Genomic DNA, 12,272 nt, shown 5'->3' with positions numbered 1-12,272 from the left:
CTTAATACCTAGGGAGAAGCAGACACATGCGTCTGGGGGGAGACGGCCTTTCCGCTCTTGCTGTCCTTCCGGCCGTCAGTCCACGCATCCAGCTGTGCTCTCTGCGCTCTCAAGGCATCACTCACACCACAGGTTGGGGTTCCTAGTGAGCATCACCGGGGGTGCTGGAGTCACACCTGAGCTTGAGCCCAGGCTTTGACACTTACCAGCTGTGTGATGCTGGACAAGATGCCAAACATCTATGGGCTTTCAGTCTCCTTCTCCCTTAAAAACTGGGAGAACGTAAGGCACCTATTTCACAGGTTTAAGGTGAGGATGGGTGAAACAGTGCATATGAAATTGCTGCTCAGCACTCAGCGCTCAGTAAGCACTCACTAAATGAAAGCTCTCATGATTTTACTAGTTGGTTCAATCAAGTATTTTTGGTAGAATATGTGACTGCTGGGGTCAAAGTAAGAGACAGGACTGGTATAAGATCTGATCCCTGCTCTCAGAGAATTTACAGGGTCTAGATAAGGGTTTAAGACAAAGACTCATGAGAAGATGGTTCAAAACAAGTAAGAAAGATTTAAAAATAAATGCTATTTGAAGCAGTATGAGGTAAGCACACACTGACCCCCTGGCATTGCTCTGGTGGAATTTCACAGAGGATGGGACAAGAGGAGTAGGGGTCTGGGCAGGAGGACAGAGGAGGCATCGGGTATGCAGTCAGACCCCAGAACTACTGGGAGAAGCAGACAGCCTAGCCCAACCCACCATGGGCACTTGCCAGGTCTGTTACTCAAGCAAGTGGATAAACTTTTCTGTGTCTCAGTTTCCTCTTCTGTGAAATGGGGATAATCATAGTGCATATGTCCCAGAGCTACTGTAGCACTGGAATTGAGATGAGCTTGAACAGGATGCAGTACATATGAAATTCATGATAACTATTAGTGCTGTGAGTCCAGAGGAGAGGCTATAAGGGTCTGCAGGGCAGTAATGATTGTCGGGGAGAGGGACAAGAGACTAAGCAAGGTGGGTGGGTGGAACTGGAACGAGGCACCCCTGACCAAGCACCAACAGCTGGGGCTCGGAGCCTGGTAATAACAAGCATGGGGGCTCTCTGAATAGAAATGAGGATGCTGAAGGACAGGTTCAGGTCAGGACAGTGTGGGTGAGATAATCCAAGTGGAAAGCACTTTGCACTCTTAGGTACAAAGCTGCCTTCTAATACCAGACAGTAAATGACGAGATGTAAAGAGTGAGAGCACACATACCTCTTACACGTGTGATCGCCTGCACTTCCTGCAAGGCCCTCCCCAAGCGGGGTGCACACACACTCAATACGCATGCAATCGACCGCACCTCCTGTGGGGCCCTCCCCACCTAACCACACCCTGTACGCCATCCGTCCTTCTGGTGCATCGTCCGGGCTTTGGCAGGCCTCCGTGCTCTGACAGGGTCCCATCAGCTCCTGTAAAGGGGGCCCTGGGCTTTGTCCCCCCTGCAGGGCCTGGCTCGGTGTCAGTGTGCAGGGTCAGCACCCAACATTCACCATGGGCATTTTGCATCTCTCGACTTTGGAAGTGACTGTGTCCCTCTGTAGGAACGTGGTTGTGAAAACCTCAGTGCTCAGCAGCCACCGGGGGCCAGACAAGGGTCCCTAGGTATCCAGGAGTCAGCGTCAGCCGGGCTAGGTGAGGTGGCTGTAAGCACACAGTCCGCTCACTCTGTGAGGAAGGTCCACTTTCTGTAACAGCTGTGTGTCCGTCCGCACCTGGCTAGCCAGCTAGTGGAGATGCTTGGTGCCGCAGGTCACTCTGCTGCGCTTCTCAGCAAGCAGGGGTGGAGCGGTGCCACACCCCCCATGAGAGGGAAAGCCTGTGCCAACCTGGGCTTAAAAAAACGTCCCCACCTGCAGTCCTCCGGTAGGAGCCCGTCTGCTAACAGGCACGTTCACCCAAACTTTCTGAAGGTTAGAACACAATACACCTCCCAGTCACAGTGCCTTGGGACTGGGGTGGGTGAAGCCCAGACTCAGCTTCCTTCCCAAGTACAGTGCGGGGCCCCAGCCTGTTGCTCCCCCTTCCCCAAGGTAACTCTCAGCAAACTCCTAGATTCCATTATTTAAAGGCACCAGGTCAGGAGCGCCTGGAGCCCAACTCACCATATTTGGGCCTCAGCTCCATTCTTTCCTGGTCATCCATGTGACCCAGGAGAGTCTGCTTGGTTTTCTTTCTTATTTTAGTCCTCTTTCATCTGAAAGGAAGAATGAGAAGCTCAGGTCAGATTCTCAGGGAACCAGGAGCCAGGAATTAAAACACGTGGAGAAATGCAAGAATCTGCACTGTATGAATGATGTGCACACGCGGCCAGGTCCAGGTTCAGCCAACCCAAGGGTGCCATGCATCCTGAGGAAACGCAGGACAGCCAGCAGCCACCAGCAGCCATGTGACACAGGCTCCCAGCTGAGCGTCGGGGCAGGGACCCAGGCCCCTGATAGCAATCCTCAGTGCCTGTGTCTTGCACAGCAAGCTTCTCTTCGTGGGTTAGTTCTTTACTCAGAAAAACCTGGAGGGGCGTCTGGGTGGCTCAGTCAGGTAAGTGTCTATTGATCTGGGCTCAGGTCATGATTTCTGGGATTCATGAGTTCAGGCTGACAGTTTGCAGCCTGCTTGGGATTCTCTCTCTCTCCCCCTCTCTCTCTCCAACCCTCTCCTCTTCTCTCTCTCTCTCTCTCCCCCTCTCTCAGAATAAAGAAAAAAAGAAAGAAAAACCCGGATGCACATGTCTTCCCCTGAACCTATACTGGCCTGGAATGTCCAAAATGTAGAATGAACAGGTCACATAAACTAGCAACCAGGAAAACAAAACAAACAAAACACAACACACAGAAAAATAGAACAGGTTCCCCAAAACCAATTAGCAATAACCCAGTTTTCATTTTTTCACTACGCATGAAGACAACTGCGCTGCTCCCCTGTGCGTCATCCAGGCTTCAGGGGATTCTCTGAAAGCACGCTTCAAAGTCACAGTTAGGTGTGCTGAGGACAGTTCCTGGGCCTGGGACAGCTTTCTGATTGGTTGCTGACTAAGAGCTTGGGCCTCTAGTGCTTGACTTAGTGCTTGCTGGCTGGGTGACTCTGAGATAATTTTTTGATAGTTTTGTGACTCCATGTTCCTATCGGTAAAATGGAAGTAAAAATAGTCCCTTTTTATACGGTTGTTGGGAGGACTGAGTAATGTATGTAAAGCACTCAGAGCCACTCATCACAATGACAGATACTCAATAAATGGTCACAGTCAACCACTTTATCACCACCATCTGCTTGATAATATGTCACAAAACTAAAGAATTTGTTTTTTTAGGGGCGCCTGGGTGGCTAAGTCGGTTAAGCCTCCGACTTCAGCTCAGGTCAGATCTCACGTTCGTGGGTTTGAGCCCCATGTCAGGCTCTGTGCTGACAGCTAGCTCAGAGCCTGGAGCCTGCTTCCAGTTCTGTGTCTCCTTCTCTCTCTGCCCCTCCCCCTCTCATGCTCTGTCTCTCTCTGTATCATAAATAAATAAAACATTTTAAAAAGTTTTTTTTAATAATAAAAAAATAAAAAAAGAATTTGTTTTTTTTAAAACTGTCAGAGAAATTTTACTTGGGGATTTAGACCTCTGAGTACTTGTACTTCCCCACCCCCCCCCCCTTCACCAGCCTCACCTTTGGGAAGTAATCACAAATAAAACCAGGATCTTGTAAGTTGTTTCAAAAAATAACTATTAATTACACTATACATTTTTTATCATATCTCCATTGGAGAGTATTTAGTGTTTCATAAAGGAAGGTGGACCACCTGACACTGTCTTCTAGGGACTTAAGTAATCACTGTCTCTACAAATCCTCTCCCACAGGGCTGGGCACAGAGTTCTGGAAGATTCGGTCAATGGGGCAGCTCATCGGCTTCTCAGAGGTCAGCTCCATGAAAAAAGGAAGAAAGAACAACCTGAAGTAAAACTTCTCTTCAGTGATCACATGGCCTTGATGAAAGTTTTGCATGTATTAAATAGATTTCAAATAGAGTCTACTGTTGCTGCGTACCAAACAACCGAAATCTAAATGTGCATGAGTGTTCTGGAACTCCTAGCTCTCCTGAGGGCTGGCTGGTCAGTCGAGACACTCTGGGAGTGACACAGTCCACATAGTGTAAGATGACACAGTGTAACAGGAGACTGGATGCAGGATCCCTGCCCCTTCTAGGCAACAAGGAGCTGCCTCTGCTATTATTCCATTTATCTGGGCACCTACACCTTGTGGGGGCCAGTGCCTTCTAAAGGGCTTTTTAAAAGTAGGCTCCACACCCAATATGGAGTTTGAACTCACTTCCTTGAGCTCAAGTCACAGGCACCACGCCCAACATGGGGCTTGAACTCACGACCTTGAGCTCAAGAGGTGCACACTCTACCAACTAAGCCAGACAGGTGCTCCTATATAGGACTTTGTCGGGGCGCTTGGGTGGCTCAGTTGGTTGAGTGTCCGGCTGCTCCTCAGGTCATGATCTTACGGTTCATGAGTTCAAGCCCAGCATCGGGCTCTGTGCTGACAGCTAGCTGAGAGCCTGGAGCCTGCTTCGGATTCTGTGTGTCTCTCTCTCTCTGATCCTCCTCTGCTAACGTGTTCGCTCTCTCGCGCTCGCGCTCTCTCTCTCTCTCTCTCTCTCTCTCCCCCCCTCTCAAAACAAAAAAAAATTTTTTTAATTTTAAAAATAAAAATAAAAAAATAAAGTCTACTTTGTCTTATAAAAAAAGTGTGACTGTCATATGGTTCTGCAGCTAACCAAGCCCGGCAACAGTGACTGCAGCTATCAAGTCCCATTTCATGGTATGTCTTTATTGCAGGTAAAAACAGACAAGCAGGCCAGACACCTCTTGCAGCACAAGACACAAAGCCAGGGTGAGCCCCCTGTTAGTGCCAGGAGAATGAGAAGCACTGTGATTGCACAGAATACACTCCACCCTGGAAAACAGGACACCCAGAGTGCACATGGTTACAGATGACTCGCACAGACTCGCACAGACTCGCACAGCAACGGCATCTCAACGGCTCACCGGGAATGTCTCTGAGTTCCTTTGGCACAGGCCACCTGTGGTGCTGGCTGATCACGCCTCATGGGGCTGGTGGCAGAGCATGAGCAAGGTCAAATACAGACAAATCAGGAATCATACGAAAGAGCAGTACCTGGGAGGCTCAGTTAATTAAGCTTCTGACTTCGGCTTCTGACCTCACAGTTTGTGAGTCGGAGACACACATGGGGCTCTGTGTTGACGGCTCAGAGCCTGGAGCCTGCTTGGGATTCTGTGTCTCCCTCTCTCTCTGCCCCTCCCCAATGTTCATTCGTTCTCTCTCTCTCTCTCTCTAAGAAATAAATTTTTAAAAAGGGAATAACATGAAAGTACTCTACTTCTGTCCAATCAGCTCAGGGGCCTCATGGACTTCTACTTCATGCTGACTTAAGGACAGAATTATCAGAAAAAAAAACAAGTAAATTAGGAAGTAATGCACAGACCCCCACGTATGGTTCATGAAAATAGCCATGCCATAAGCACAAGAAATACAACTCCCAACTTGAAATAGGCCTGACTGGTTTTAATAAAGTGAAATATCTGTGGGGCTACCTATGACACGAAGACACTTTTCAGAGAGCCAGCCAGCACTCAGAAAGTACCTGATCGCTGTCCCTTCCACAAGTGCCAGTGTAAACAGCTTGGCCATGGCCTTTCAGGGACAGAGAACAAAGGGGCCAAAGACAAAGGCTTAAGTCTATTCAATGTTACACATGCTCCTTCGAATAATGATCCAAGGTCTGACTATTTTCATATTTTTCTGCCAAATATGTCCATCTGGTTCCCAAAATGACAAAACTACTCGTAGGAATTGACTGGCATTAAAATCTTTTCCTCCATGGGGCGCCTGGGTGGCTCGGTTGAGCATCCAACTTTGGCTCAGGTCATGATTTCGTGGTCCTTGGGTTTAAGCCCCACATCGGGCTCTGTGCTAACAGCTCAAAGCCTGGAGCCTGATTCAGATTCTGTGTTTTCCTCTCTCTTTGACCCTTCTCCACTCATGCTCTGTGTCTGTCTCTCTCTCAAAAATAGACATTAAGAAAATTGTTTAGAAAAGCAGGAGAAAATTTAAAATAAGGTAGATTTATAATGAAATGGAAAGATGTCAAAGACCTAGATCATCAAGCAAAGAGAGAAAGTCGTGGAACAAGGCATACAGTGGGCCAGATAGTGTTACACGTCCATACACACACACACACACACACACACACACACACACACACACACACACGCAAGGATTCAGGAAGGAAACACAGTAACCTACACACGCAAGAATTCCAGAAGGAAATACAGTATCCTGATCAAAGTACTCTATCTCCAGTAAGGAGACTAGGGCAAGATATGGGTGTATTTGCCCTTTTAACTTTTTTTTTTTAACCACAAGAAGCAATTCATGTACTACTCTTATGACTAAAAATAATTTTTTTTAAAACTCTAGGACAAAAGTTCTGAATAAGATCTTTTTTCAATTGAGCCCATCATAGCTACACTTGTCTCCAAGTTAATAATCTTTCCTATTCGTGCTGGTGTGTTGTTGGTAACATTTCCAATTACGGCTTAAGGTTGAAGTTCGTGGCAACACAGGAAGGGTTTTTAATCTTAAATTACCTACCTTAGTAGATCCCAAGATTGTCTAAAGATAAGTATATCTACATGTATTGGTTAAATGTTTTAATGGAAAATTGGGGGGAAATGAAAGCAACTGTATTGGCACAAGGAGGACTTGTAAAACTTGTGACATATACTTTGAGAACATAGAAAAGTTGCTTTTCCCTACTTTAAAAAAATTTTTTAAATGTTTGTTTTTGAGATAGACACACAGCACAGTGGGGGAGGGGCAGAGAGAGAGGGAGACACAGAATTCCAAGCAGGTTCCAAGATCTGAGCTCTCAGCACAGAGCTCAATGTGGGGCTCAAACCCACGACCATGAGATCATGAAGCTGAGGCAAAGTTAGACACTTAACCCACTGAGCCCCCCTGGTGTCCCTCTCTATTGTTGACTAAATAAAGTGTAGCATTTTTCTCTGAAAAGCTTTACCAAGGTAAAATTTCTTAGTCCTGATTTGAAAAGCACTACAGTTCCAAGAAAGCTTAACAGTACAGGGAACTCTGGCAAAGGGGGACGGGGCAGACTGACATATGTGTCACTGGCGCACACAGAGCCACCCAGGTCACAGAGGTGGGCTCCCCCATCTGGAGCAAAGCCGCGGCAGGCTGCCCTGCACGGTGTTTCCACTAATGTACGAGTCGGGTTACAGGTGTCTTGGTGACTGCCCCAGTTGATAAAAAGATCACCCCTTTTACATCCGTATTTGTGCACCATGAGGCAGTGATCTTGTTACTGTGGAGAATCTCTGAACCTCCTCTGCAGAAGGGCAACTTTGGAGAGCAGCTGGCCCTGCGCCCAGCACTCACGGGGTCCCCTGGACACACGTTGGGCAGAGATGGATAAATTCGGGGGTGTGAGCTCTGGGCACAGAATTCTCAACAACTAAGGAAAGAAAATTTTATTTTTATTTTATTTTTAAGTAATCTCCACACCCAGTGTGGGTCTCGATCTCACAACCCTGAGATCAAGAGTCACACCCTCTTCCGACTGAGCCAACCAGGTGCCCCTGGAACATTGTTTTAACTAAGGAAATACAAAATAGCCCATCTTTCTGTGTTGTATCCACACTCCCCTCATTCAGAATTATCAGCACAACAGAAGCAAATGTAGCACTTGCCACAACTCTGAGGCATGGGTGGCCACCACGGCAAGGACATCTGAAGGACTCATGGCTGTTTCAAGTTCACAAACCCAACCAGTCATTGTAGCTGCAAAGAACTTTTCAGAAACATCAGAAAGTAAGGCGGGTAAGTTTTCACAGGATGCAAAGTACATTCCAGAAACATCAGAAAGTAAGACAGGTACGTTTTCACAGGGTATCTGATTTCATTTAAAACGCTCACAAATGTATGTTGGACAGTGGAGATGGGTCTGAAGGAAAAGAAGATGGTGGCGATGTAAGGTCAGATCGTTTTTCCATCAAACTGTCAAGTAACAACCAGAAACTAATATTACTAAATTAAAATAAAAACGGAAAGGGTGCCTGGCTGGGTCAGTTAGTGGAGCATGTGACTCTTGCTCTTAGGATTGTGAGTTCAAGCCCCACATTGGATGTAGCGCTCACTTTAATTAGGGGACATCTCAGTGGCTCAGTTGGTTAAATATCCGTCTTTGGCTCTGGACATCATCTTGCAGTTTGTGAGGTCAAGCCCTGCAATGGGCTCTGTGCTGACAGCTCAGTCTGCTTTGGATTCTGTGTCTCCCCCTCTCCCACTGTTGCTCTGTCTCTGTGTCTCAAGAAATTAATAAACATTAAAATAATTAAATAAACAGAATAAGGAAAACATAATAAAATTAACAGATCATAAAATATAATAAAATTAAAACTTAAACGATCAAATAATAAATAATATAACTACAAAAGCAGCAAGTTGGTTACCAATGAAAATAAATAATTCTGGCTATTCAACAAAAGAAGAACAAGCAAACAGCTCACACACACTCACGTCCACACAAAACACCATAGTAATATCCGTATTACTATGTCTTTAGAAAAATATATTTAAAATCCGAGCAGATGAAAAGCTTGACGCAAAAAGCTCTCAAAAAGAGACCATGAGATCCAGAAAAGAGGACACTGAAGTTTCTAAAAAATATGAGAAAACAAAATAAGGAAAATAACCAGAAAATAAAGTTTATATTGGATGATTTCTCAGGTTTCTCCCAATACTAAAATAGTATTTCTTTAAAAAAAATTTTTTTAATGTTTTATTTATTGATGATACAGAGAGAGACAGAGCATGAGAGGGGGAGGAGCAGAGAGAGAAGGAGACACAGAACCAGAAGCAGGCTCCAGGCTCTGAGCTAGCTGTCAGCACAGAGCCTGACACGGGGCTCGAACCCACAAACATGAGATCTGACCTGAGCCGAAGTTGGAGGCTTAACCAACTAAGCAACCCAGGCGCCACAAAAATAGTATTTCTGTAGCAAACGCTGGGTCAGACTTTCTCCAAAAGAGCCTCAAGGTCAAGCTGCCGACACAGGACCCACTTAAGTGCTGTTCCATGCTTATAGAGAATGTGTGAGGGGAAAGACCTACGTTTTGAAGACATGGGAATTTCAGTGGCCTGCCAGTAGTCATAATCTATCAGATAATCTTACAGAAACATTTTCTAGATTTAACTGCCCCTGTACACACAGAGCAATACTTTAGGTAGGTAGGTAGGAAGGTAGGAAATGTGTGAAAAGAAAAACAGATGGACAGATATTCCTATGGATGGATGAATGGATTTTGGGGTGTGTGGGTTGATTGACAAATGGATGGGCAGACGGGCAGATGGATTGATGCTTGGGTGGGTGCAAAGATTGATGGGGGTTGGGCGGGCTGGTGGGTGGACAGACGGGTGGATGGATACGTGGTTGGGAGGACAGGTAGGTGGATGGATAGGCAAGTAAAAGTCCGAAGGCAGGATAGAGAACTTGCCTGCATGGCCACCTCTTTGCTCTCTCTCTCCCAGGACCCAGGGACCACTCAGAGAGGATAATCGGTGGTCATCGCTGCTGATTTCCATTCAACGTGATGGAGTTCTGGGGCAAAGGCATGGTCCGATTTGGTCCTGCGTTGGTAACTGTCGGACGGTCCACAGGACTCCTAACATTGAGGGCTGCAGCTGTGGAGCTGCTGGCTCCCCCCGAGGTTGTGACAGTCAGTCTAAGAAAGGAGAGGAAGCCCTCATGCTGCGGGAAGATGCCAAGTCTTAGAGCAAATGGTCTCTTTAGTCTCCTTATGACACAACTCTCAGGACAACTCAGAACAGTTGTAAACAGGAATTTGAGGAGGAAGCTGAGGAAAGAACAGAGACTTGAGGATTTCTTGTTTCCTGCTATAGATTTACTTTATTTTTAGCAAGTAAACTAGTCATATGATGGAGTTTTATCTTCGATGGGCTTTGAGACGCTAGACAAAGAAATCTTCCTTGGCCAACACAGGAGACTCTCTCTTGTACCAGAGGCCGAGAATGTGTCGGCTTTAGGTCCCGCATTCAGGCCTGTGCACTGAGAGACAGTAGATCACTCATCAACATTCATCTACAAAGCTTATGTATTTTTTTTATTTCTTCATAGAGGATTTAATACAATTATTTTTTCTGGACACTCCTTCTAGGGCAATGCTGGATTAAGCACTTTCAAATACAAATGATGCTCGACCGACAGGAGCCAAAGAAGAAAAGGGCACTGACGCTCTTATGGTGAACTCACTCCTGATGTGGTAATGGACAGCGAAATACGGTCCCATCGTCCTTCCAGGATGAAGGGGTCAGTTCTGAATGGTGATGAGGGTGAATCAGGTGTTAATAGGAACCTGACCCTGAAGCCAGGGGAAAGCACAAACGTCTCCTGTAGCAAGGGTGTGTGGCATCCGTATGGTCAGGGCCCTGTACGCTGGGCGCCCTCTCTCACTACCCCACGGACTCCATATGACCAAAGCTGCACTCCAGCTCCAACAGCGAACCAAGTGTCAAGTCCTCCCTCCTCAGCCAGGCCGAAGGACGTGTCTTGGGCCCCTAAGGGAACTGCTTCCTGGTAAAATGGAGACAGCAGCAGCAACCAACCTCAAGAAGACGACAAATTTCATTAAATTGAGATGGGGAGGAGGTGAGACGGCACAGTCACAGGGGGAGCCTAGACTTGCCTCTTCCCTGGAAGAGGTCATCCTCAAGTCATCCTCAACACCAGGAAATCCATCTGAGGACCAAAGGATCAGACCCCACAACTACAGGGAGAGAAGAGGCAGCATCGTGGAGGGTAAGAGGTGGGGAGACAAAACAATCATGGATGCTGCAGAAAAGACCTGATCACGGGGGGAGGGGAGAAGGAGGGAGAGACAAAAGAGTGAGAGTGCAGCACACAGGGGGTCACACAAGAAAAGCACAACCCCAAAAACCGATGACTAGGAGAACGAGAGGGGTCAATTGTCAGGGAGTCCCAATCCTTGGGTCTCCAAAGATGTCAGGCCAGGCAGGCACGCAGTTCAGCAGGCACAGCAGGCTCCTGTGGAGAGGGGAGGGGGCCCGGAGCAGCCAGTGCCTTCTGAGTGTCGCCTGGGTCTTCCTGGGAGAGACAGCTCCCTTCCCTGGAGTGCATCTGGGAGGGGTGGCACTGCCTCTCTGGGGACCAAGAGCCCACGGGCTCCATTGAGCCACCAGAATCCTAAGCACATGGGGGAGGGACATCTCCTGAGGGCAGCTTCTTACAGAGCTTTCCTCTAAACAACAAGCGCTTGTGTGTTCATGTAACTGACCTGCTGAGACAAACAGCATCAGGTCCAGTACAGAGAGACCCTTACCCAGAGGATCAGCGCGGATCCCTGACTTTCTAGACCCCAGCTGGTGCATCTGAGAACAAACTCAGGTCTGCTGGGCAGTCACACGGTCCAGACACAGACAGGTGAAGACAGGGATCCGAGGGACACCCAAGACACACGAGGAAAGACAGTTCTCTCTCCCCTGGGAGCGTCCTGGACAGTGGCAGGTGGAAACCCCCTTACCCTCCACCCCACCCCGGCAGACATCTGCAAGGGGAGAACAATGGGCAGCATGTCTCGCCCACCACAAAGGCCTGAGCCACTTTCACCGAGCCCATCCCCCTGAAAACTGCAAGTGCTTCTGGACTGGACTGGACTGGAGTAAATCTTTCCACCTTACCAAGGTCTAAGGTTACTCTAAGGCTGGATTCCAAAACTCACACATATTGGTACAGTTGGTAAGATCTATATTTACGTTATTAATGACAAACAAAGCATGGGAGAGAATGTGATGTGGACAGCTACCCTTAAACTCCCCTTCTTGTAATTTTTTCATTTGATCCTTTAGGATCTGATGTGTACTCTCAACAATTTCTTGTCCTTGGGGATTGTAAGGAATTCCTGTGGCATGAAAAATCTTGAAAGGTTGAGTAAACCTTTTGAAAGCGATAGAAGTGTAAGCTGGTGCATTGTCAGTTTGATAGCTTTCAGAATCTCCAAACAGGAAAAGCTAAAGAAAAGATGTTGAAATACATCTCTGTAACCTTCGCCTATATGGGCAGAAGTGACGATATGAGAAAATGTATCAACACATCCACGAACCTAACAA

At 47.1% G+C, this 12,272-nt stretch overlaps 1 protein-coding gene across 1 annotated transcript in view; it reads right to left on the bottom strand.

The window, feature by feature from the left end:
- Positions 1-2,150: 2,150 nt before the first annotated feature.
- The window catches only part of LOC115295645 (zinc finger protein 420-like), a 91,487-nt gene continuing 81,365 nt past the window's right edge, over positions 2,151-12,272 (bottom strand). Inside the window, exon 9 of the mRNA XM_029943747.1 lies at positions 2,151-2,238. Within this exon, the coding sequence (XP_029799607.1) occupies positions 2,224-2,238 (15 nt within the window). The 3' untranslated portion in view covers positions 2,151-2,223. The remainder of the gene's footprint in view (positions 2,239-12,272) is intronic.

This window comes from Suricata suricatta, chromosome 7, assembly GCF_006229205.1.
Source record: "Suricata suricatta isolate VVHF042 chromosome 7, meerkat_22Aug2017_6uvM2_HiC, whole genome shotgun sequence".
NCBI classification, from domain to species: Eukaryota; Metazoa; Chordata; class Mammalia; order Carnivora; family Herpestidae; genus Suricata; species Suricata suricatta.
This window is presented reverse-complemented; position numbering and strand designations above follow the sequence as displayed.